The 26,622-nt window shown below is 40.8% G+C and overlaps 2 protein-coding genes and 2 long non-coding RNA genes across 4 annotated transcripts; 2 read left to right on the top strand and 2 right to left on the bottom strand.

Annotated features, from left to right (window-relative positions):
* Positions 1 to 21: 21 nt before the first annotated feature.
* LOC138945375 (uncharacterized) lies at positions 22 to 7,427 on the top strand. The gene is made up of 2 exons (XR_011448980.1): positions 22 to 302; positions 1,002 to 7,427. It is a non-coding gene; the product is annotated as an uncharacterized lncRNA (long non-coding RNA).
* Positions 7,428 to 9,250: 1,823 nt separating this feature from the next.
* On the bottom strand, positions 9,251 to 16,122 carry LOC138945374 (putative zinc finger protein F44E2.7). Its single transcript, XM_070316803.1, has 3 exons — positions 15,879 to 16,122; positions 13,169 to 15,660; positions 9,251 to 10,013 (listed from the first exon to the last, which is right to left on the bottom strand). The coding sequence occupies exons 1-2, from the start codon at positions 16,099 to 16,101 to the stop codon at positions 14,663 to 14,665; spliced, it is 1,221 nt and encodes a 406-aa protein (XP_070172904.1). The 5' UTR covers positions 16,102 to 16,122; the 3' UTR covers positions 9,251 to 10,013; positions 13,169 to 14,662.
* A 555-nt stretch (positions 16,123 to 16,677) lies between these two features.
* Positions 16,678 to 23,374, top strand: LOC138945841 (uncharacterized). The gene is made up of 4 exons (XM_070317355.1): positions 16,678 to 16,986; positions 18,098 to 20,582; positions 20,946 to 21,229; positions 21,851 to 23,374. The coding sequence occupies exons 2-4, from the start codon at positions 18,104 to 18,106 to the stop codon at positions 22,022 to 22,024; spliced, it is 2,937 nt and encodes a 978-aa protein (XP_070173456.1). The 5' UTR covers positions 16,678 to 16,986; positions 18,098 to 18,103; the 3' UTR covers positions 22,025 to 23,374.
* Positions 23,375 to 24,473: 1,099 nt separating this feature from the next.
* On the bottom strand, positions 24,474 to 26,309 carry LOC138945373 (uncharacterized). The gene is made up of 3 exons (XR_011448979.1): positions 26,055 to 26,309; positions 25,443 to 25,565; positions 24,474 to 25,276 (listed from the first exon to the last, which is right to left on the bottom strand). It is a non-coding gene; the product is annotated as an uncharacterized lncRNA (long non-coding RNA).
* Positions 26,310 to 26,622: the final 313 nt, after the last annotated feature.

Below are 26,622 nucleotides of genomic sequence, written 5' to 3'. Positions count from 1 at the left end.
GTTGTCCGGCCTTGCCCCATGCATTCCGGCGGAACTCGCGAGAAGGCAACACGCGAAATCTGCACTCTGAATCTCTCGCATTTATCGACATGGTCTCTAGTTGTAGTGTTAAACATTGCCATAACAGACAAGATAGAGATAGGGACAGAAGATTCTTTTCTTTGTTGTCAACGGAAAGGGCAAAGAGACAAGGGATTTGACTGCACGACGCCGGCGAGAATGGTTGGCACAGCTTCAGCTGAAGAATTTCAACTTTGAATCAACAGCTAGGAGATACGTGTGCTCTGATCATTTTGTCAATGGTAAGTACTCATGCTTTTGTTCACCTGCCTTGGTTAGTCTGTGTTTTATGCAAGCTGTGTTGTAATGGTAGTGTGCGGACAGTCGGTCAGTCCTGCACCGAGTGCAGTCTATGACTGAGTGAGTCTTCTTCTTCTTCTTCTTCTTCTTAGTGATAGGTAGCCAACATCAGCATGGTGATGAATCTGCTACACTTGGGTGATGGTGGTTCCGGTCTATTGCTTGGTCAGGGGTGAAGTTCAGGGGGGGGGGGGGGAGGTTGGGGGTAGGGGGGGGGGGGGGATGATGGGTCAGTGGAGAGTTGCCAGCCTGGCCTGAAAGGATGCCAGGGATGGCGCTGTGGCAGTTTCTACAGGCAGGCGGTTTCACTCTGGAATGGTGCGCGGGAAGAATGTTTTCTGCCTGTAGGCTGTCCTGGAGTGGGGGATTTCGTAGGACAGAGCGTGGGTCTGCCTGTAACAACTTATCATGGTTGCCCAAAACCATGACTTGTGAGAATGCCATATGTGTGAAATACTTGGATTTGATAATCAGAATTTATTTGAACACTAAATGGTCATTGTTGATACAACTTCATAGTTCAGTTTTAAAGGGTAGATCTGTGTCGAGATTTACTCATTCATTTTGTTTGGGCGACTTATTTTTAAAATAACTCCCAATCCATAATTTACAATACATTTGCCTTTGATTTTTTTCTGCAGGGCAACCATCTGTGGGAAGTAAACAGTCCGAGCTGGACACCTACTTTGAAACTTGGGTATGGTGCAGGGACACAGCCTGACAGCCAACAAGGACAGTACCAGAGACTCAAGGACTGAAGGAGAGGAAGAAGCTTGTGGGGAGTGAGTCAACTCCTTGTCCTCCTCACCCTAATTTAGCAGAGGATGCTGGTGATGGCGACGGTGAAGGTACTTCGGATACAGCAGAACTGGCTGCTCCCAGACCTGTTTACCCCCATGAGTGTTTTGGAGTAATGCTCAGCCCCAAAAATAGTAATCCTGGCACAAAAATAGTAATCATCCAGCATTCGTCACCAATTACAACGCATATAACAACTGTGTCTGCGAAACGCAATCATGCACATAGATGCATCATTCACAAACAAAACACATCAGTCAGTTTTTGTAGTCATCATAATTTCAAAGAAGATCACATCAAAAGCATAGTAGGCCTTTTTCAGTGTGTCAAACGCTTCTCTACTGTACTTGCGCTTGCCGAATGAGTGAGGGCGAGACTTCACCACTAGAAGGCTCTCCAGCGTCTCATCAGACCGACATGATCTCTGGTCAGTCCTGTGCTCTTTCACACCATTTTGCCATTGAAAAAAACCAATGCCAAACATGTGAATTGGTAAAAAAAAAAAAATTTTTTTTTACATTTTTTTTATTTATGAAAATCGTAGTCTTGACACGGATAGCGGAATGGCGTATTTTTTGCAGAAAATCGTAATAAATTACGCCAAAATCGTAAGGGTAAACAGGTCTGCTGCTCCTCTTCCCGAGAGAGGTGACTGTGGCGGTACTTATTGCCAGACTGAAACCTATGACAATTTTGCCTGTATTTCTAAAGATGAAGAAAAGCAGCTACGGGATGAACTTAACAGGCTGGTGCTAGAAACTCGGGAACTTAAAGACGAACTTGCCAAGAAAAAAATGACACTTGAATCTTTGAGGGACAATGACGATACTGTACGATATTTTACTGGGATTTCTAATTTCTTCACACTTGTTACATTATTTGATTTTCAATCAATCAATCAATCAATCAATGAGGCTTATGTCGCGCATATTCCGTGGGTACAGTTCTAGGCGCTCTGCAGTGATGCCGTGTGAGATGAAATTTTATACGGCCAGTAGATTGCAGCCATTTCGGCGCATATTTACCTTTCACGGCCTATTATTCCAAGTCACACGGGTATAGGTAGACAATTATTAAATGTGGCTAAGCAATTTTGCCAGGAAAGACCCTTTTGTCAATCGTGGGATCTTTAACGTGCACACCCAATGTAGTGTACAAGGGGGGGGGGGGGGGGGGGGGGGGGAGTTCGGACACCGAAGAGAGTCTGCACACAAAGTTGACTCTGAAATAAATTTCCGCCGAACCTGGGATCGAACTCGCGCTGACAACGGCCAACTGAATACAAATCCAGCACGCTACCAACTGAGCTATATCCCCGATTTTCTTGCATCGCATTTGCCAACACACTCGCGCAGAGCACTGACACAGTTTCAAGCTCTCATTCATGCATATATACGCCTTAACACACCTCTGCAACACCTGGCATACATCTTTTCTGTGTCAAGAACATCTGCCAGCAAAGTTTTTCACGAGACTGTGCATATCATGTACCACTACCACAGACTGCAGCCACTTGTTTTCTGGCCAGACAGGCAAAGTATAAAGACAAGTATACCGCCACAGTTCCTTCCCTATCCATGGAACAGAGTAGTGTCCATTATTGACTGTTTTGAAATATATTCATTGAGAGACCCTCCAGTGTTGATGCTATAGCGCTAGTGCACTCACCTGGTCTAACTACAAGCACAACAATACAATTAATATGGTGCGCCAAATTGATATTACTATCGTTAACTGTTATGTAGAGTTTCGAAACTATCGTTATCTGTTATATAGAGTTTCAGAAACTCTATATAACAGCTAACGATAGTTTTATTAAAAGCGCGTTGGTATCATTCCCAAATGGGAAAACCCTGAAATGCCATTGCAAAACTGTCTTTTTGCTACGAAATGTACATTTTAACTAGAAACATAATACAACATTATTTAGTTAGTGACCGTTCTTCTGTTGTCGTCTTCTCAAATCATTGTTGAGTTTGTTTAATATTAGCTTTATCATTTGTACTTTCGGCCGTACCGTTTTCCACGTGTGCGGTTTGAAGACGGTAGGCCTACTGAATATTCGCGGAAAAGACCATGACGCATTACACAAAACAGTGGGTTTTTTTCAAAACAAACACAAAACAACGTGTTTCCCAAGTGACATCCCCCAAGGCGCGTTTTGGAAAACACTGCATGCTTTCGCATCGTGTACCGTTGCCCACTGCATGCATGCCAGCCGTATGTGTACAAACTGACCCGCACACAGTGCGGTAGCTAGAACGGGTCAAGCTGACACTGACCAATATTTCTGTGAAAACAGGAAGCGTCCTAGCTGTAACGAAGATTTGATTACTTGATTAAACGAAGCAGCGAAATGATGGACTTATCAGACGACAGTTAGTTGAATATGATCTACCAGGGATCGCGCTAGCTTTTTAAAAAACGCGTAAGTCATACGCAACGAAACGAAAAAAAAGCGTCACGGACCAATATTTTTGCGTACTACGAACACACGTACAGACACAAACAAAACACGCACGAAAGACTTAAAGACACTCCTTAAGTTACCTAAATACGGCGAGTTTTCCTGTCGAACTCCGCGCACGCCTGTCGAATAACACCCCTGCTGTCTCCAACCTTCGGGCCTTGCGAGTTTGTTTCCCGCTCTAATACGACTAGACACACTTTCCGCCTTTTGGAAGCGCGAGATGGGAGAGCAGCTAATGTCTGTTTCATTATCCGACAAGACATTATCTGGTAATACCCTCGTTACGTTCGTTTGCGATACTTCGATGCAAAAAGAAACAGACTTTAGTTTTGACGCGCAGATTTCATGTGTGTCGTCACTTCTCGAGCCCTATAGTCAGTTTCAGGATCGGGTGATTATTAAGTCAGAGCAAAAGCGCTGCGTGAAGACAAGAAAAAGTTACAATATTTTTGCGTATGGCTTACGCGGCGCGACGAAAAAAACGCGCCAACGACTTTTAAAATGCGTCAAATACGCAAAAATCGTGCGTAAACGCGATCCCTGATCTACTAAATCATGTTGTAGTAATTTAGTGCAAATTCGCTCGAACCAGAGACATGTCTCTGCTCGAACGAAACGTTCAGCAGCCATTTTGCCGGCATCAAAACATCCGACCACGCCATCGCTATTTTTAGAAACTCTATATAACAGTTAACGATAGTAATATCACTTGCGCGCACCATGCCGCCGTTTTGCGAAACCCTCGTTATCTGTTATTCATAGTTTTAGCAATAGCGCGCACAAACGCGCTATTTATATATTATAACTCTAAATAACAGTTAACGATAGTTTCGAAACTCTATTTAACAGTTAACGATAGTTTTGAAACTCTATATAACAGATAACGATAGTTTCAAAACTCTATATAACAGTTAACGATAGTTTCAAAACTCTATTTAACAGTTAACGATAGTTTTGAAACTATATATAACAGATAACGATAGTTTTGAAACTCTATATATAAGTATAACAGTTAACGATAGTTTTAAAACCCTGTATAACTGTTAACGATAGTAATACCAATTTTGTGCACCATAAATTAAATACCTAATATCAATTACACCTCAAGGCCATATTTCTTTTATTTCTAAAGGGTGGGGTGGGCTTTCAAGTGACAAGCACATCACTGCAAATAGTGGGTATCTAGACAATATTGTACAAAATGATGTCATTTTGGCCGACAGGGGATTTGACATTAATGAACTAGTGGCTATGAGAGGTGCACAAGTGAAAATCCCTGCCTTTACAAGAAAGAAGAGTCAGCTTACAGCTTATGAGATAGTCAACACGCAAACTGAGAATTTATGTTGAGCGAGTTATCGGTATTCTTTGGGGAAAGTACACAATTTTGAACTCTGATATTCTGACTGATCTTTTGTTTGCAAGGGAAGAGGAAGAAGTGGTAACACTGGACAAAATAGTCACTTTATCATCTGGGCTTGTCAATGTTTGCACAGCCTAGTGTTCAAACTGAAGGCATTGTTTAGACTAAAGAATATGTTAATTAAACTCCAGGGGTGTCGTTTGGATCGGCCCTTCGGCGAATCGCCGATTTTTTTTTTACTTTGGCCGAAACTTTCATGTACTTATCGGCCAAATGTCCGAAGAGTATTCGTCTGAATCGGCCAAGGTTTGTCCGGGTTTTTTATTGGTCAGGCTTTTGGGCGGGGATATAGCTCAGTTTGTAGCGCGCTGGATTTGCATTCAGTTGGCCGCTGTCAGCGTGAGTTCGATCCCAGGTTCGGCGGAAATTTATTTCAGAGTCAACTTTGTGTGCAGACTCTCTTTGGTGTCCGAACTCCCCCCCCCTGTACACTACATTGGGTGTGCACGTTAAAGATCCCACGATTGACAAAAGGGTCTTTCCTGGCAAAATTGCTTAGGCACAGCCGGTTAATAATTGTCTACCTATACCCGTGTGACTTGGAATAATAGGCCGTGAAAGGTAAATATGCGCCGAAATGGCTGCAATTACTGGCCGTATAAAATTTCATCTCACACGGCATTACTGCAGAGCGCCTAGAACTGTACCCACGGAATATGCGCGATATAAGCGTCATTGATTGATTGATTGATAAAACTGCTGCCGATGTACTTAGACAACTGACTGGCGTTTATTTTCTTCGTGAATACCAAGAACGAAACATCAGTGTTTTGAGCGCAAGCCATTGACAAAAACTATAGCTGCCAGAGTGGTTTCGACAAGGGAAACCACACTTTCTGCGGACCGCTCAGGCTCAGCGTTTGCGTTCGCCGAACATCATGTCGCAACCAAAAAAGAAGAAAAAAACTCAATTGATCAGTGGCCACGGTGTGCTACCCTTCGCCAAGGTAGGTGCTTCTGAAAAAAATAACAGCAACACCGCGAACGTGGACAGTGTGAGTGATAGGGGTAGTGTTGTCGAGTCGATGGAAGCAGACGACACAAGCTTAGCAGAGGACAGTCACATTCACCGGCGTATCGACATCTGCTGAGATTGAAAAGCGACATCCAAATCGTGGTTTTCAAGCAAATTGGCTCACCCTAGGCCTAGGCTTAGCTATGAGGGTGGGTCCATGTTTTGCAAACTGTGCAAGAACGGTGGATGTAAAAATATTTTCACCAGGGGAGGTTGCCAAAATTTCAGCATTAACTGACCACCTCGCTAGCAAAGACCATGCCAGATCCATAGATGTGCTCGTGTATCAGGAAACCTTCAAAACAATGGATAAAATCACAATGTTATGTGACGGTGTCAGAGTGTGTTTATGTTTTATTGGTGTTTTACCAGTCATATTTCCAACTGAAAGGCTTGTCAAGATTGGAAGAGTTTTATTGTTTTACTTTCAAAACATTAAAGTTAAAGGTTTGAAAAAGTTTTAAAGAATTGGTGTCTTTGTGTTTTACTTAAATCAACAAAGCTGATTGTTTCAGTTGCAGTATGCAACATATGTTCTGTGTTCCTAAGACAATGATTACCTCTTGTGCTTCAATGTTGCGGTGACTTTCGATGAGCCAAAATAATGGCCGAAATTTTTTCAAAATGTCCTAAAGCATTCTGACAGTTTTGGCCAAATGTCCCAACATAAAAATGTCTAGCAACACCCCTGAACTGTGGTGTCTTGTATCTGATTCTGATGTCTCTCATGAGCAGTAGCAATAGTCTTTCTGTTATTATGTTTTCACTGGACGGAATCTTGAATTTGAAGATAAAGGCATTGTTTAAAGAATGTGTTAATTAAACTGTGGTGTATTGTATCTAATTCTGATGCAGGTGTCTCACATGAGCAGTAGCAACAGTTTTTCTGTTATGTTTTCACTGGATGGAATCTTGAATTTGAATACACATACATGTATCATGTGTATATGATCTGACCTGCTGCTATTTCCTTCCATTTCAAGAGCAGATTTCACTCTTTCTATCACACACACACACACACACACACACACCACATTAACATACACTTTGAAATCATTTTGCATAAATGTGACATGTATGTATTGACACAACTGACAAAGGTTGAATTATGCTGATTAACCTCAAAAAAGCTCTACACAGGAAACAAGATCAGGAGCATTGCAAAATTAAATGGCCTACACTTGAAATGCGAGCACACATTTAAACTACCAATAACATGCAACTTCAAGCAACACTGAACATACCACTACCAGTATTGCAGGTATCAAGCCAAAGTGAAGAGAAGAACACTTTCACTAAATGTTCAAAATTGAAATAACATACTGTGGGCATGTGAGTCATTAACTATTCATTATGATAAATAGACCTGTGCGCTTTTTTGCAGAAATAAGTGTGTTCAATTTTGTTGTCATCAAAACAGAACTAGTTGATAATAGAAACTAACTTTCAGTTCCACTGCCAATTTAAACACTGTATTACTTGACTGTACTGATGCAGAACTACGCTGGACCACACACTCTTATTTGTTCCCTAAATCAAGCAGCCTATCCGTGTCACTGGAAACATTGAACAAGGAGAATGAACAATATACCTGGCTGAATAAGTTGATAATCAAACTGCTCATGATTCTTTGTTATTCACAGCAGTGGATGTAAAACAATCACAAAATAATGTCCTGTATGCATCATAATTTATACTTGTAGCACTTGATTTTGTATTGTGGTCAGTGATCCTAAACAAAATGTATGCCTACATCTGTGCATGATTTTACTTTAAGAATAAAATGAAACAAGAATGGAACAATGACTTCTCTGTGAGTGTGAACTGTGATTTAAAACATTACATGCCCTCTTTTCTCTCCCTCTTTACAACTTTACTACTGGCCACTTTCTGTGTGTACAGTCATACATGATGTTTGTTTTCCCACACACATGAGCAAGCGAGTCAGGCATTGTCACTGTTTCTTGCTGCGTTTCACGGCTTGTGTTTGCAGCTGCTCCTGGTTCACATCCACTGCTTGTAGAGGCTCAGCTTCTCTGTCCAGCCAGTTTCCAACTAGCTCTGGAAAAACTGCGAGTCTGAACACTTTCAAAGCTTTCTCCACACACATTGCCCAAAAATCACAGTCAGGCAATACTCAGACAATAACTTTATCCACAGTAGTCCACACCATGAAATCGCAGTAGGAGGAACTGGTCATAACAATCTGGCACTGTACCGGTACTTGACTATTTAACTTTTAAGTATGGGTGGTCCTTGCGCAGACAAAGCATCCCCTCACTGTTAGATTCCAAACAGAAATGGCGGTATGTCACACGCTTTCCTTCTTTGCCACTACTAAAGCAAACGTGTGCAAGATTGTATGTTACGCGCTTTGGAGCATGTGCAAGAACGGATTCAAACTCGAAATCGTCCCCCCAAAAACCCCAAAATGCACACACGACTTTTATTTCTCCTGCTGTTATCGTTTCTTCTCTTTACAAATTCTTCAACGCTCAGAATACTGAAAACGGCATCCCAGACGACAGTACTGTTTCCATACGCGAATTTAGCTGCCCTTGGAAAGTGGCTCGCTCAGGAGGCCTGTTAGTCTGACACTATAAGGACAGAGTTGTGAACATAGATGACAAAGATCCCGGAAAGAACAAACATTTCGCGGATGCAGACACAGAAAGACGTCATGAAGATTGCGATGCTTCAAAAGATACAGACTGTGACGATGACTGTGACGTCATTCACATATTCCGAGACGTCATTTATAGTTGTTCGGTCACTTTCGTCAAAAAGTAGATCTCTCCACAATGGCTGCTCCTGTGTTTAGGTTTATCAAGCGTGAGTACGCAAAACGTGTTTGTTCTCTCCTCTGTTGAAGCTGTGAGACATAATCGCCATTACGAGCTAGTCGTGTGACAGAGAGTTTTCTTGCACACTCGACTGCTGCTGTTTCACTCCGGCTAAAGCCGTCGTGAAACATCTACAGTCTCGTGTGCAAGAAAACTCTCTGTCACACGACTAGCTCGTAATAGCGGGTAATGTCACACGCTTTCCTTCTTTGCCACTACTAAAGCAAACGTGTGCAAGATTGTATGTTACACGCTTTGGAGCATGTGCAAGAACGGATTCAAACTCGAAATCGTCCCTCCAAAAGCCCCAAAATGCACACACGACTTTTATTTCTCCTGCTGTTGTCGTGTCTTCTCTTTACAAATTCTTCAACGCTGAGAATACTGAAAACGGCATCCCAGACTACAGTACTGTTTCCATACGCGAGTTTAGCTTCCCTTGGAAAGTGGCTCGCTCAGGAGGCCTGTTAGTCTGAAACTAGAAGGACAGAGTTCTGAACATAGATGACAAAGACCCCGGAAAGAACAAACATTTCGCGGATGCAGACACAGAAAGACGTCATGAAGAATGGAATGCTTCAAAAGATACAGACTGTGACGATGACTGTGACGTCATTCACATATACCGAGATGTCATTCATAGTTGTTCGTTCACTTTCGTCAAAAAGTAGATCTCTCCACAATGGCTGCTCCTGTGTTTAGGTTTATCAAGCGTGAGTACGCAAAACGTGTTTGTTCTCTCCTCTGTTGAAGCTGTGAGACATAATCGCCATTACGAGCTAGTCGTGTGACAGAGAGTGTTCTTGCACACTCGACTGCTGCTGTTTCACTCCGGCTAAAGCCGTCGTGAAACATCTACAGTCTTGTGTGCAAGAAAACTCTCTGTCACATGACTAGCTCGTAATAGCGGGTACTGTCACACACACTCAACAGCTGACTCCTTGAAGGTGAAGGGACGTGTGTGCAGGTTTCTCCAACTCCGGCCATGCAGGTTTCTCCAACTCCAGCCATGCAGGTACAGTGTGCTGACAGTATGTTGCCATCAAAAGTGGCGATGGTCCAAGGAGAAAGTGCTGGTTCATTAAGGCGTTGTAAATGAAGAACCTGAAACATAAATTGAAGATCACACAAATCAGCATTCAGCTAGGTCAATCGAATGAATATAACTCTAAGACGCACATAATGTCAATGTGCTTTACAACATTAACAATGAAAAGTAAACAACAGATTTTTAACTGAATATGAACATGAAGCTCATTATAATTATATATAAATATAATATTTTGCAAGCTATTTCAAAATATAAATATATTCAAGACTATCTACAGCTTTTGTCGTAGTCCAGAATACAAACTAAAGCGAAGAATATATTAAAGACAAAGCCTCAACACAATATCCTGAACTGCAACTTACAAGTGAAATCTGCAACACAAGACAGAGAACACTCACGTTCATTCATTATTATATTTGGCCTTAAGTCTGAAATGGTGTCCACAGCTGAAATAGCTGTGCAACCTTGGCTCTAACCTGATTTGTACATCAAAGAAAAATAAAATCCTTGTAAAGATTAATGAGACTTGTAAAAAAAAGTATGAAGTACACACCTAGAGAAACATTGTGTGCTCAGTTGTTGTTTTTAATGAAAATGTCGCCATTATCTGAAGTCAGCAGCACTACATTTTGGCCATTTTTTGTGACATGACCTTACAGCATATTGAAACATGGTCTACTCTGTCATATTTATGGGACAGAATGTCATGAATGACTTTTCACTGAGCCAGTAAAACTCAAATGTACCTTTGACAAAGCAAAGTTTTTGAATTTTGTCAGTGAGCCTGCAGAAAATGGGGAGACAAAATTTCACAGAAAGTTCATAACTATTTCCGTAAGACTTCATTTATGTTCACTGATCAGCTCTAAATAATAATTAAAGATTGAAACCTGATATATTTTTGTAAAAAAGTATTTTACAGTATGTTTTGCAGAGGTATAAAACATAAAAAGGGTTGTTTGACTTGTTTTTGCATGTTCAAAAGTAGTTTGAAGTTTACGTGCAGATTTTCTTGTGAAAAAAGAGTTATGAACTTTCCAACCTTTTGCCTTATAAAATGAGTAAATTAACTGGTTGGGGAACACCTAGCTTTGTAATGCATTTGGATCCACTAGCAGCAGTCACACTGAAAGTTTGCATCAAGTTCATTCATTGGTGTTTGAGTAATTGAGAAATAAAAAATTCTTGTGAGAAAGTTATGAACTTTCCTACTACAGTATCTCCACTGAGAGTGTTTTTTGTTCTTAAATGCTAGCCATGAAAGTTAAGGTTGTAGTGGAACAGCAATTTTGCATATAAAAGTACATTAGATTTAGATACTAAGCAATTTTTGTCACTAAAGTCAAGCAGTATGCTTTAGTTAGCCATTTTCTCTGTGTCTTGCGCACTATTTTTATGTGAGAGTTACTAACTCATATCAAAACCCAAAATATATGTAAAATGACTATTTTCAGTTTCCAAATTACACTGTACCATGATTTTCATCACAAAAAGAATCTACTGGCTGCTGACTGTTTCTTTCTGAAGTACTTAGCCGTTTTGTCATGAAGTTCATAACTTCACATAACTCAAGCTCATTTTTCAAGGGCGTGTTTAAAATAATGCCTTGTTAATAGCAAAAGAGTACATTTGACTTTATCTGGACATTTTGTAAGAAGTTTTCTGAATATCAACCCTCAAAATTACATTTTGATAATTCCAGCATGAATCTGGGTTGACTGCACGGTGTACATAACTTCACATCAACTGACCCTCAGCCCCACGGTGTGAAGTTATGAACACATGCCATGAGTATGATTTATACACAATAATTAATTTACTACACTAAATCACTACCTCAAATGATGTGCTGCTCTTCTCCAGAGTAGGCTGTTACAGTTTGATGTCATTTTTATTTTAATTTACCAGCAGATTTTAGTACGTAGCTTTTCAGTTAAATAAATGATGTGAAGTTATGAACACACAGTCAGCTGACATAAACACTAACTAAATAATGATTTCGGTAACAGTTTTCATGACTGAGTTTGGTTAAGTAAATCATTAAGTTGTTTAGAATTATTTGCAAGAGACTTTAGTTAGTTATTTTAGTATAAATGTGTGATTGATGTGAAGTTATGAACTTTCACAAGTTTCAAACAATTTGTTTTATTTTGGCAATTAAAATCTGATTTTGTAATATAAGTGCAGCTTTAGCCTATACTATAACTCTGTGTTCTCAGTTTGTCATTGTTTTGCAAATATATTATACAGTAACTGTACTAGAGACCAACATAACAAAAATTCTTGTGAAGTTATGCGCACGCTCACATTTTATGATTTTTGTTATCGTTTGTTTTCACAAATGTTTTACTTTTATTACTTAGTTGTATGTTGATTACAAAGAGTAGCTGGAGAGAAAATAAGATGACATATGCACTTTCTTACTTTGGTTTGAATTAGCCATAGTTTGTGATGTCACGGTGTGAAGTTATGAACTCCTAGGACATTCTAAAAAAACTTTCAGTTTCTGCCAACTCTTTGAGTCAGACAAACATTTTGGTGTATTGAAATCCTTTTGATGGTACTTTTCAAGCACATTTTGCACAAAAACAGCAAAATTGTAGATTTAATTATAACTTATGCCAATATTTGCTGTGAAAAAATTGTGACAATATTAATTTCTATAAATAATACAGATAACCAAAAAATCTTCTCCACACTTCATCTTCAAAAATTACCTTCATGTTCCAGCTCACCTTTTTCAGATTAAAAAACAAAACAAATTGTTTCCTGCCTGTATAAATTAAATTTATTATACCAATAAAAGTAAATTATGTGAAGTTATGAACTTCCCATTAATGGAGTTCACATCTGCATCATGCGTGGCCAAAACAAGTTTAACTTGCTTGAAATGCAAAGTAATTTGCTGTAGCAATTTGCTCAGATGTCTAAAACAGACCCAATACATGTAGCAACAATGATTTAACAAGTCTAAATTTTGTGACGGTGTGAAGTTATGAACTCCTGCAAACTTTTAAACCTGAATCTGTGAAGTGATCAAACATGAGTTTTCTTAAATCATAGCTGTTCCTTGCGTATTTATGCTCTAAAATACATCTCTATTTTCAAAACAAAGAAAATGTTCATTTTTAAAATTGATTTTGTATGTCACAAAAATGGACACCTATTCTGACTTTGGGCCATTTATAAACTGAAAGCACATTCTTACCTTTGCAGAAATGACAGAGTTTTGACAGCCATCAGGGCTGTAGCGCTTGACATCCCTCACCCAGCCAGAGACAAAAAGTCGGTAGGAATCCAAACGTTTGTAAGCTTTCAGCAACATGCAGTTAGAGAAAAAATGAAAGGTAAATGAAATAAATGAAATGTAGTTTGTTGAAAAGATAATAAAAAGACCATTCCAATGGTATAAGTATGAACACTGTGAGTCAATTTGTTCAAAAGTTACGAATTTTTAATTGAATAAAATCCCGTCCTTTGTTTTACTAATTGGACATTAGAAAATTTGTGACCAGATTACATGCGCTGAACAACAAAAACCTGCCTAACTTTTTTATTTTCAAAGCTAGAAGAAAACCAAAGATATCTCTGGAATTGTTATGGCTAGAGCTATTGATTGAAATAAAAAAAAAATGACAATTTTTTTTTTAGTTAATTAATTAATTAAATAAAAGGTGAATTAATTACCGTCGTTAACACAACCAAGCGACTGTAAACCTGCCTAACTTTTTTATTTTCAAAGCTAGAAGAAAACCAAAGATATCTCTGGAATTGTTATGGCTAGAGCTATTGATTGAAATAAAAAAAAATGACAATTTTTTTTTAGTTAATTAACTAATTAAATAAAAGGTGAATTAATTACCGTCGTTAACACAACCAAGCGACTGTAAACCTGCCTAACTTTTTTATTTTCAAAGCTAGAAGAAAACCAAAGATATCTCTGGAATTGTTATGGCTAGAGCTATTGATTGAAATAAAAAAAAATGACAATTTTTTTTAAGTTAATTAATTAATTAAATAAAAGGTGAATTAATTACCGTCGTTAACACAACCAAGCGACTGTAAACCTGCATAACTTTTTTTTTTCAAAGCTAGAAGAAAACCAAAGATATCTGTGGAATCCTTATGGCTAGAGCTATTGATTAAAGTGGGAAAAAAATGAAAGAAATTAAGTTAATTAATTAACTAAAAGGTGAGTTAATTACTGTCGTTGACACAATCAAGCGACTGTAAATTCTGTATATTTTTCAAACCTCTCAAGTGATATTGAAAAATGTGATGTTTTCAGAAAACCTGTGACTAGGACTATCATTCTACTGAAAAAAATCACACCCAATGTATGAATCAAAAGATTTGAAGCTTATTAATTTTAATAATTAATTACAGCTATACGTACACAGTTCATGAAGTCCGGACACTTACACAGGCAGCAAGCACAAGTTCCACAGTCTATATATACAGTTGATGAAGTTAATAAAGTTCACCCTTTGAATGTACATCAGGCATCTGCACCATCCACAGTATAAGACAGCATAAGTTCACCGGCGATGACGTCTGCCGCAAGTTGAAACTTGCCCATGTCGTAGTCTACTGCATGATCTTCCTCCTCTTCTTTCGGTGACCAGTATACAGTTGATGAAGTTAATAGAGTTCACCCTTTGAATGTACATAATATACAACAGGCATTTGCACCATCCACAGTTTAAGACAACATAAGTTCACCGGCGATGACGTCTGCCGCAAGTTGAAACTTGCCCATGTCGTAGTCTACTGCATCATCTTCCTCCTCTTCTTTCGGTGACCAGTATGCGATGACTAGCACATCCGGCTTCTTCTTCTTGGTCTTGAGGACCTTGCCATAGTACATTTTCTGGCTGTTGGTGTCCTCATCAAACCACATGTGGCAGAGGCGGCGACCGATGATGGTTCCAGACATAATGTCACTCACATCAGCAGCCTCTTTCTTCTCCAGATCAGGGAACAGCTGCTCGACCTGATGAGGGGCGCAATCCTTGAGGGCTTTCTCAATCTTTCTCCTCTCCTTCTCTTCCTTCTTTTGCTTTTGGGCGGCCACACGGCGTGACATTTCCTCCTTCAATTGTTCATGTTTTTGCCTGTTGGCATTCCTCTTCTTCCTTGCAAAGGAGATGGCCCACGTCACAATCTTGTTCTTCTCTGTGGGTTTGGCGCGGAGATAGTCTGTGCATTTGTTCTTCTTTGCACGCAGCATGGACGACAGGTAGCACAGTGTGGCGTTGGGGGCCTTCTCCTTAGCCGCACTGAACATACCCATAAGTTCCTCCGCATCGATATTGTGGAGACGTGCGGTCTGAGTTTGTGCTTGGAGGTCATCTGTCTGGACAATTTCAAACTGTTTCTTGTATTGGCGATCGATGACGCTCATCACGGCATCCAAGCACAGTGTCAGCATGTCCCTCATTTCATCAGTCCTAGGAGTGAAGGCAGCAATTGAATGGAGGACAGGATCTTTGCTGATATCCCCACCGAAGAAGTCGGTTTGTCGGTCCAGGAGCGAGAGGGGATCCATGGCGCTCTGGGCAATGGTGTTGTGCACGCTTCTGACGACATCAACGCCAGCCAGGTAGTGCAGTCCTTTCTCTGGTCCAGCGTAGAACTTGGTCATCCAAGGGCCGGTCAGGAGCTTCCCGAACAAACCCAAGGCACAAAGCTCAAGGATGCCTGGGGAAAAAAATAAATGTTTTTTAGTTCAAAGCCAGCATGACCAAAAACTAAGTAATGTTTCAATTATACTTTTCATCAACTAGCACCCATACATAAATCAGCTGCAGAGACATAATGCTGGTTGCTGTGATCATGACTTCCACTGTTTACACCAGTATAATTACGTTAAACAATGTGAATGAACTTATAATGCTACAATTAATAATACTCATTACCTGTCTCTGATGTGAAGTCATGGAACAAACTGTCTCTCAGACCTCCGCATGACACCACACCAGTTGCAAGGAAATCCCTGATGAGGTCATAGTGCTGAACCAGAACTCCACAGGTGTGGAACAGTATGTGGAGACGGTTCCCCCTGTAGCGTGGCAGGAGTCCTTTGGGCAGGCTGTGATCCTCCAAGAAAACCTTGAAGCCCTTTGGGTCACCTTCAGACATACACACAAATACTAATTAGCCAGGTACATTTGAGTTCTTCTCCGATACTGAGCTCACTTAGGGGTGATGAAACAAAAACGAAAATTATGAATAAACAAATTAACTGAATGCTGTTTTTATTGTTCAATGAAACAGTGAAATAATAAAACTATAAACTGTTGTAGTTTGAGTTAAGTGATTTGTGAGGTTGTGTGATAAAATTGTGAAAAAGTTGTGATTTTGCTCCAAAATGGCGCCCAAAAAAGTGGAATTTGAGAGTGATGAAAATGTTGTACCATATTTGTCCCTTTTTTCGTCCTAGTGTTGTACAATTTATGTTGTAATCCATTCATAAGTGATTGATGAAATAATACAAACATATATTCATGCAATTGTAAAACGGAGCTCACAAAAAATAATCCTTCACAAACGTGTTTCGGCCGAAACAAGTAGCGTCCCGTTGGTTGCGACCGAAATAATGGTCTCGCAACTGCCTGCAAGATAAATAAATATCCCAATCAAATCATAAGTGAACGATATTTCATTCACTGGGTTGCCTTCAAACCTTTTTCGATGGAAAAAGTAAAAGATTTTTTTTCTTTTAATTTTTGAAATCGTTGTGTCCCTGATGATACGGCCGAAGCGTGAAATCTGTTTTCGATTGTGCCGAACCACACGAGAGGCTCAACACACTGCCAAAAATCCTGCAAAATTCTCGAACAGTTTTGCACAGAAACTGATGACGTTTTCAGTAGAAATGTTAATTTCTTCGAAGAAAAGCACAGAAATGCGTGACGTGTCCGGACTTTGTGTTCCGGTTTCGGCCATAACGCACGTTGCGACAGTATCTGTCGAACTCGAATCCTGAGTAATCTCCACGACGTACAGGCATCATCTTGCTTCCAGGTACGTGAATTTAACTTTATTATACTTTTCTTGATATATTGTCATCGTAGTAGATGTATTTATTGCATGATCTCTCACGACTGAAGCGATTAATCGACGATGTCGGGTTTCGGACGATTCACTGGACAACGAGAAGCAGCCATTTTTGAGTGTCTTATGATTCGTACGAGGGAAAAATCTTGCATTTCTTTCATATACCTTGAAACTACATACAAAAGCTTGGAAAGGAGTAAGGATGATCAATCTCTGGTAAAGATAACATGTTGTCATCGTAGTGAATGAATGTATTGCATAATCTCTCACGACTGAAGCGATTAATCAGCGCTGTCGAGTTTCGGCCGATTCACTGGACAACGAGAAGCAGCCATTTTTGAGTGTCTCATGATTCGTACGAGGGAAAAATCTTGCATTTCTTTCATATACAGAAACTGCATACAAAAGCTTGGAAATGAGTAAGGGTTATGAATCTCTGGTAAAGATAATATGCTATCGTCGTAGTGAATGAATGTATTGCATAATCTCTCACGACTGAGACGATTAATCAGTGATGTCGAGTTTCGGCCGATTCACTGGACAACGAGAAGCAGCCATTTATGAGTGTCTCATGATGCGTACGAGGGAAGAGTTTGCCATTTCTTTCATATCCCTTAAAACAACACACAAAAACTTTGAAATGAGTAAGGATTATCAATCTCTGATAAAGATAACATTTTATGCAAAATCCATTGATGTTGTATTTACGTAAAATGTGTGACAGGGCACAGATCAAAATAATGTTTTGGCCGTTTCATGACACTCAAGAAGTTGTGCTTAACTGAGAAGCTGATTATTGAAAAAATATTACAGTGTGTTGGTCAGTGTAGTAATTAAGAAAAAATACCTGCCAAACGATTTTAAAAGGGTGGGGGAGGGAGTGGCGAAGTGGTCTGAACAAAAATTAGCACACTACTGGCTTACAACCATTTGTTTGCGATCATCAGTGGGAAAACAGTTAAGCTTCGATTAAAAAAAAGTGGGAAAACAGTTAAGCTTCGATTTAAAAAAATGCAATGTCATGCATTTATATATATATATATATATATATTTTTTTTTTTTTTTTTTTTTTTTGCAGGCAGTTATGGAATCTACAGCTGCCAGACGCTCTTCGCGTAGACAGAGCAACGCAACTAAGATCAACAACAGTAATGATGTAACAACTCCGCCACCACTTCCACCACCTCCTCAAAAGTCCACTCCTGAGGGAATATCAGCTGCAGGACAAAGGTCTAGAAATTTCCGTGCCAAGGTAAAGGCTGACCCTGAGCGATTCGAGGCTTATAAAAAGTCTGAGCGGCTAAGGTCCAAGCTAAGAAGACTTTCCATGACACCAGAAGAAAAGGAGGCCTACATCAAAGCAGGAGCTGAACGCACAAAGAAATGCAGAGCAAAGAAAAAAGACGCTGGTCTGCCACTGAATAAAAAACGTCCAGAACCAACAACAAGAGCTGCTGTGTTGAAGAAAAGAGAAGTTGAACGTGTGCGCAAAGCTAACTACAGAGCAAGGGTGGCAGAAAACCCTTACAAAAAATCATGGGTAGACAGAAAAAGAAGAGAAAGCTATAGAAAGAAAAAAGCAGCTTTAAAGGAAAAAGAATCCAGTCAACAAAGTGAAGCAGCGGTCACCCAAGAAGTTACGTCTGGTGGATATAAAAATAAGTCATCAAAATTGAAAGCTTTAAAAAAAGTAAAGAATGTCATTTCACCTTCACCGGGAAAATATGCAGATGTAGTTGCCGCTTTGGCACAGACAAAATCCCCGAGAAAAAGAAAGATTCTGGACGAAAAAGGAGTGAAAGCTCCATCGCCAAGGAAAAAGTTGTTTTCTGATGATGTCCTGCACAGTGTAAAAGAAGACTTACAACGAACTTCTAAAAAGCGCACCAAAGTAGAAAATGCCAGACGACGAGTTCTCTGTGGTGTCTTCAACAGATACAGTAAACACCGTGGCTGTGCTTCTACTCTAAAGGCTTTTGGCACCACCAAGAAGTTTGTAAACCAGTGTGCAGAGAAAAATGGAGAGTGGACAAGAAAAAAGCGCAAGGATGCAGTACCAGCTCATGTAGTGGAAAAAATACAAACGATATATGAACGCGAAGACATTTCCAGAGATGACCCATGCCAAAAGTCGGTCAGTGCTCGAACAGGCAATTCAACACGTTATATGGAAAAAACTCTGCAAGAATCCTATGATCAGTATATCACCGAGTGTAATCCTGACACAGAAAAACAAGTGTCCTTTTCGAAGTTTGCTAAATTGAAACCAAAAGATGTCAAAACCACTCAGCACAACAAGCTTAAAACTTGCAAGTGTGAGCACTGTGAAAAAGTGCGACTGCTACTCATGGGTATAAACAATTTCCTCATAAAGAAGAACCAAAGGGGTCTGACACTTGCAAACAAACGAGCCGCACTTGACTTGACACTGTGCCCCAAACAAGGCGAGTTCCACAACATTGCATGTGTGGAGAGGACCTGTGAACACTGTGGTGTTCGGAAGCTGCGGGATCACCTCAGTACAACTTTGGAAGCTCATGCAGACGAACTGACGACTTGGGATGCCTGGACTCTGACGAAGGAGCAGTACAGGAAGAATGATGGCACGGTAAAGGACACCACGAAGTGGAAGCCCATTCCAAAATCCGGACCCTTCGACGAATTGGTGACTGAGATGGAGGAGCAGATGACAAAGTACAGTCTTCATTTGTTCAATGCTGATTGGCAGTACAAGCAGTTTTGTCATTTGAGAGACAATTTGCCTCAAAGGTGGTTGCTGACGGTTTCAGATTTTGGTCAGAATTTCACTTGCCATCATCAAGATGAAATTCAGGGTGCTCACTGGGCGAGATCAGAGTGCACCATTCATCCTGTGGTGACCTACTTTCACACAGACGAGGGCATCAGAAAAGAAAGCTTTGTCTTTTTGTCCACAGACCTGAGACATGATGCGCATGCGAGTCATCACTACCAGATCGACGCAGTCAAGCAACTCCTCGGACGAAATCTGGAGTTTGAAAGGATAGTTCATTTTAGCGATGGCTGCGCCAGTCAATATAAAGGGAAGACGAGTTTTGTTGACCTGTCGTTTTCAAAAGAAGACACAGGCATACTGACCGAGAGACACTACTTCGGCAGCAGACATGGCAAAGGGCCGTGTGATGCAGAAATTGGCACAGTGAAGAAAAATGCCAGCTTGGCTGTTAAAAGAAGAACGGCTGTCATTTCAGATCCCTCTCAACTGTATCAGTGGGGAAAGCAGAAACTTTCTGGAAAGTTGAAAACACGACCGGGACAACAAATTCCAGGTTACAGGACGTTTGTCTTCGTTGGTGCAACAACCATCAACAGGAACCGACCAGAGAGGTCGGGGGACAACATCAAGACACTCACCGGAACACAGTCACTTCACTCTATCCGAAGTGTTGAAGAACCATACATTGTGACGTGGAGAAAGAGAACCTGCTTCTGTGGAGCATGCAGAAACATCAATTCTGCTGACCAGTGCATCAATGAAGCTACATGCGGACCTTGGACAGTGTTCAACATGAAAAAAAGGACTCGTGAGTATTTTCTTTTTTCTTAATTTATTTTTATTTCCAAGTGATTTGTTGTGTCGCGTTCAACATGGAAAATAGCGCACGTGAGTTTTTTTTGTTGGTTTTTTTTAAAGTTCCTTGGATTCTGCAATTGAGACTAAGAATGTTTAAGTAACATTAAAGAAAGCGAAAAGTTTGAAGTTGAAATGATGTCAGACTTGAAGTGCCTTTTAAGTTATCAATACATGTACATGTATTAAAGTACCATGTCAAAGGATGAAGTTTTGTAAGCAGGTTTGATTTACAATTTAATTATTTGCCAAATCATCATAAGTATGTTGACATGAACAGTAAGTCACTTAAGATCTTTATAATGGACTTTTTCAGGCAGAACTGTCAACCGAGACCGTGGAGCTCCTGTCACCCCCCCTGAAGCTGAGCCTGTTATCCCCCCTGATGCCCAGCCGGTCGCCCTCCCTGATGCTGAACTTGAGGGTCCCCCTGACGCTGAGCCCGCTGTCGCCCCTGTTGCCGAGCCAGTTACCACCCATGAAGCCGAGCAGGTCACCCTCCCTGACGCTGAGCCCATTGCCGCCCCTGTTGTTAAAGGAGACTGGGTTCGAGTCGCATTCCCCTTACGCAACCAGCGCAAAGCGGAATACATTGGCAAGGTATTTTGTCAAGTTTCCATTTCAAAACATTAGATTACCTTTTTTCAGTGGTCCGGTGGCAAAGTGTCCGCCTCAAGTGTGGGAGGTATGGGGTTCGAATCTCGGCCGGATCATACCAATGACTTTAAAAAGTGTTAACGTAGCAGTTCTCTGTCAGACGCCTCACATTATGGGTATATAGAGTGCTAGGACTGAGTTGGCTAGTGTAAGTATGCTGCGACAGAGTGAGATGTAACCTGTGTTGTGACTCTTATCCTATTGTGGCAGCACATTAACTTGTCTAACTTGTGCTGTCTTGAGATGATCCTACGTGATTTGCTCGGCGTACAGCACCATAAAACCAAGATGACTTTTCACTGATGTGTACAGCAATCCTTATATTTTCCGGTCGCTTTTATTTCTTTCTTTCTTTATTTATTAAATTTCTTTCTTTTTGTTTTGTTGGTTTAATTATCGAAAGTGCATTTCTACAGTTAATCTGCAATTAACCAGTTCATCCAAAATTGAAAGAACAGTGGCAAATGATATCAATAACGGTTATATCAACTGAAGAAAAAGTATTATAACAGAAAGACATTTATTTCTAAAAGTCACATTTTTAATTCTTATGCGCTGTTGCAGGTGTTGGATACTGACGGTGCGGAGCTGGAGATTACTTTCACCAGGAGGAAGGGCCGCCACTGGGTTTTTCCGGCAAAAGAAGACAGAAGCTGGGTGGACAGTGGACAGATCATCGCGAAACTGGACCACCCCAGCATAACCGGCCGAGACCAATACATTTTTGAGACACAGTAGATCTACAAACTGAAAAATGTTGTTGCATGTTGCTTTTTTAAAGTTGCCAGCAAGCAGATTGGCTGACCTTCTCATATCAAAATTTGACATTGCCTGTCCGATTCCTTACACCTTAAATTATCTTCCACTTAATTTTCAGCCTTGTAGAGCAAGCGGTTCGGCTGTAATCAAAGAAAACATAATACAACACGTCGGCGTAGTACTAACGTCGTAACCGGTAGTTTTGACGCATTTTTGCCAAATATGCAACGACCAAACAAAAATATACTTGCGAAAAATACGCAACAAATTGGTTCAACACCTGTTTGTCACATTGTATTAAGAAAGACTGATCTACCACACTTCACTTCACTTAAAAGATAAAACAGCATTTTTAGAATTCAACTCCACACCTGCATTTTTTTAGAAACGTGAAATGAGTTAAATTCTACCATCCCTCATACGTCACTTCCGCCGCAGCCGAAAGTCTACGCTGGTCTGTCCCTTTAAATTTGGTAAGCTCTCACTGTGTAATTCCAAAAAGAATCAAGAGCATCACTGTACACATAAGAAACTGACCTACAGTCATGCCAGTTTTCACAAACATGGTATCCCATGTAACACCAAAACTACCACATGGACTTCTCATTACTTCAGACTACCAATTAAAAGCTTCATTGCCTTAATTTTGGGGCAGCTGTCAGGTCAGATAATAAGACATTACCCAAATGAAAAGAACAGTTGGTTTGTTTGCTATTTCTCTCAGTGTGTGACAATGTATGTATTAGATTGTGGTGGTCTGAGTGTCCCATATCAAATGTGATGTCCCGTGTAACACCGAAATGCTAAATGAAAATTTTATCACTTCAAGACATTAGGTAAAGCTTGAATGAAGAACTTTTTGGACAAATATTAGACCAGACAATGAGAAATCTACCTCACAGGAAAAAGTTGGTTTGTTTGCTTTTTATTACAAGTGTGGCAAAATGTTGACATCTGATTTCGGTTGTCGCGGTGTCCCATTATCAGTTTTGTCGTCAAGTTCCTTTTTGAAAATAAAAATCTTGAAAAACTTTTTCACTTGCATTGTTTTATTGATATGATGATGTGTGAATGAGAAAGTGAATCATATTATCATTTGTGATCTTTTTATGATTTATTTGTGTCCCGCTGTATCACCCGAAACGCCATTGTTTACACCTGAACACTTTTCATTATTGTGCGTAAACCGTTTGTGTTATTTATTTTTTAGTTATATATTCTGAAAGTATGTATTATGAAGTACAAAAACTAATTAAAGATAATCAGTCAGGTTTGATTTTAGTTTTTGGGTAGTTTTCCACTATTTTGAGCTCAGTATTGGAGAAGAACTCATATCACTGCTATTTTAAGTGTAGTCAAACTTGTATGAAAATGTTGGGCTAAAAAATTACTAAAACACCCAGAACAATATTCATTATATTGCCAGTTAGTCTAGATAGGTGTTGTGCTGGCATTTCATACCAAAGAACACATGAAACCTCACCTTTGCAATCTTTGTAGCGCATCTTGTCTAGCTGCAGGACAATGTTGGCAGCAATGCAATCCTTGCCAAAGAGTTTCCCCTTCGATGTCTCCAGTCCTTTGAGTGACGACCGACAAGCACTGGCCATGGTGTCCAAGGGGTGGAGGTGACAGTTTAGTTCAGTCAAGGATTTTTGCCACAACGCATTTATTTTGGTGATGGTGGCATGGTTCACGGCTGCTCGATCACTCATGGTGTTGCTGATGTTGGAGATGATAGTTTTCCTCACTTCAGTGTACTCTTGCTGGTGGAAGTCGCTGTACACTTTTGCTAAGTGATCCACAGACTGAGCGATGTGTGTCTCATAATCCACTGCAGTCCCACCAGCAAGTTGGTCGATTGCCACCACAACACACTCCGTCTCTGTTGTCATGTGGATGGCGTTGATGTGAACCCCTTCTTGTGTTGTGGCATCAAAGGCTAGGGTCAAGTTCTTGGTCGCTATTGCTGTCTCGGCTGCTTGAAGCTCAGAAATGACGCCTATCTCCCGTGCCATCTGTTCAACAGTTGTCCGGTTTGGGATGCTGTTGAATTCAATCAGAGTGTGGTCAGAAAGTTTCTGCAGAAGCAGGGGCACCGAACGAGTGGGCACATGACACATCAGCATATCGTAGATCAGAGCCCTGATGTCTACGCAGTAAGCTCTCCCAGCTTTGGCTGTTGTCTTGCTGGTGTTTGCCTGTCTCATCTCTTCAACTTCTTCTTGCAGGAGCAAGATGTCATCTTGCAAGGCACGGATGATGTCATCTTTCTGCTTCAGGTTGCTGCGGTGGTCTCTCTCAAGCTGCGATGTTTTGCTGTCCAACTTTGCCTTGGCCAAAGACAACTTCTGCCTCAGTCGAACAGTTTCAGATTGTAACTTCGTCAGTTGGACCCTGGCAGGCTGTTCCTTGAGAGCAGTTTTGAGCTGACGGATGGTCTTGTTCTTCCGCATGATTGTCTGCTTGAGCTGCTTGCACTTGTATGGTCTGGACTTGACCTTCTCTTGAAGCTCTTTGACTTTGGCGCGTTTTTTTTTAATGTTGGTGGCATATTCTTGGGAGAGAAATGTCAACCTCCTCTTCATAGCCTGCTTTCTGGGGGTCACTTGGTCACTTCTCAACCTGGGAAGTCTGGCGGGTGACTGGGAAGTTGAGGGACCAGGGTCAGTGTAACAGAGCAGCAAAGGGGGTGCTGAAGACTGAGGTGTCAGCAGAGGCACAGAGGTAGGCAGCGGAGGCACAGAGGTAGGCAGCGGAGGCACAGAGGTAGGCAGCGGAGGCACAGAGGTAGGCGTCGAAGGACCGGCTGCTGTCTCAGGCAAAGCAGGGGACGCTGGATGGACTGGAGATGGACAGGCTGCTGCTGTAGGTGCAGGTTTTGGTGGCTGTGGGTACCTGAACACAAACACTTCCTCGCACAGCGCGGCGAATGCAGCTTGGTTGTTTGCACGACTGTAGTTCTCCATAAAAGGATGAGCTCTCCTCACAAGACTGTCCACTTGGCCATACTTTGGTTCAAAACCAAATCGATGATTGATGTCCCGCATTGTCTTCAGGATCGACTTGCCAGCTGAAATGTAGAGGAACAGGACGTGTCCAGATTTGCAAACCAGGCTGTGGTCGTCGACAGAAAAGTTGTCAATCAGAAACTGACGTGCAGGACCAGGCTTTCTGGTAGGGGCAACAAGTTTCTTCTTCTTCGGTGGAGGCATGATGACACTCAGTCACCTGCACACAGAATAAACAAAAAATATTGGCACAGTGTTAGTGTAAATAAAGATTTTATAAGTTTGAACTCCAGTTACCTGAAAAGAGAAAAGAAATCTTACAATGAACTCAATACACACACACACACACATGCAATCCAGCAATAGAAATGGTAAAGGCTTCATACCTGTAGATTTGTAGACACTGATGGAGTGATGACTGAAGTGAAGGAATGAGTAGGCCTACTTTTGACTTCAATAAGTTGTCCAAAACACACCAAATAATCCTGTCAGTTATCAGGAACAGCTCCCTAGATAAAAACAAAACAAAACTTGTGTCACCACCTGGTCACATTTACAAAACAGTCATTTGACAGCAATGTAGCTTCTTTCTTACTTCAACATCGTCAAAGAAGACAAAAAATCCAATGTAAACAATGTTCACAACCAATCAGAAGTCGCGGTCTGGGTCACGTGACCACATGCGGTCGATCTTACATTACAATTTGAAAACCAAACAACACGCTTTTATCTAACACAAAAAAGACCTAAATTGTTTTAAGGAAGCATACGGAATGTTAATAAAGTAAAATACATTAATTAGAAGTAGTATAAACGATTCCACTAGATTTGATGAAGATTCTCAGAAAAGCACTTGATCGGCCATTCCTGGCGCGATCTGAAAAACTGACCACATTGAAATGAGCAAATCTCCAAATTCTTACCACATATTCAAAACCTAATCACTAAAATAGACTCAGAAATGATTATTCTACAAGCTGATTGCAGAATCAACATACCTGATATCCACGTTTGATGTCAAAATGGTGTTAGAAGAAGAACCAAAACTTTCAAACTAGCGTAGCTCAGCTATTACGCGTCGCGGGAAGTTGAAACTTGTATGTAAATGAAGGGAAAAACGTGAACTACGTCACAGAAAACGCCGTCTTTCCGATAAACGAAAACGAGGCTAGAAAACAGCGAAAGAGAGAGAGTCGCTGAGCGCGCGAGAGCCGAGTCTGGGCACAAGTTTCGCGGAGCAGCACAGCTGCGCATTCGTGACGTCACTCACACATGCCTACGTGATAATTGATCATGATCATCATGCACTCTTCTCAGTTCTTGCCAAGCACAAAATAATTTACGATGTTGATATAACTCAGCTCTGGCAGATCGTCCGGATTTGCTGACCAGCACCTGGTTGGAATGTCATACGGATCATTCCCATCACTCTCCAAAATCTTCTGATGGTATCGCCGCCTCTCCTCTGGTAACAATCGCTCAGAATATGTTCGCTTCTTGCCCGGTCGCTGTTTCTCCATCTTGCTTTCAAGGCAAGGGAAGTCACTCCAGGAGGCATTGTTTCCC

This window comes from Littorina saxatilis, linkage group LG13, assembly GCF_037325665.1.
Source record: "Littorina saxatilis isolate snail1 linkage group LG13, US_GU_Lsax_2.0, whole genome shotgun sequence".
NCBI classification, from domain to species: Eukaryota; Metazoa; Mollusca; class Gastropoda; order Littorinimorpha; family Littorinidae; genus Littorina; species Littorina saxatilis.
This window is presented reverse-complemented; position numbering and strand designations above follow the sequence as displayed.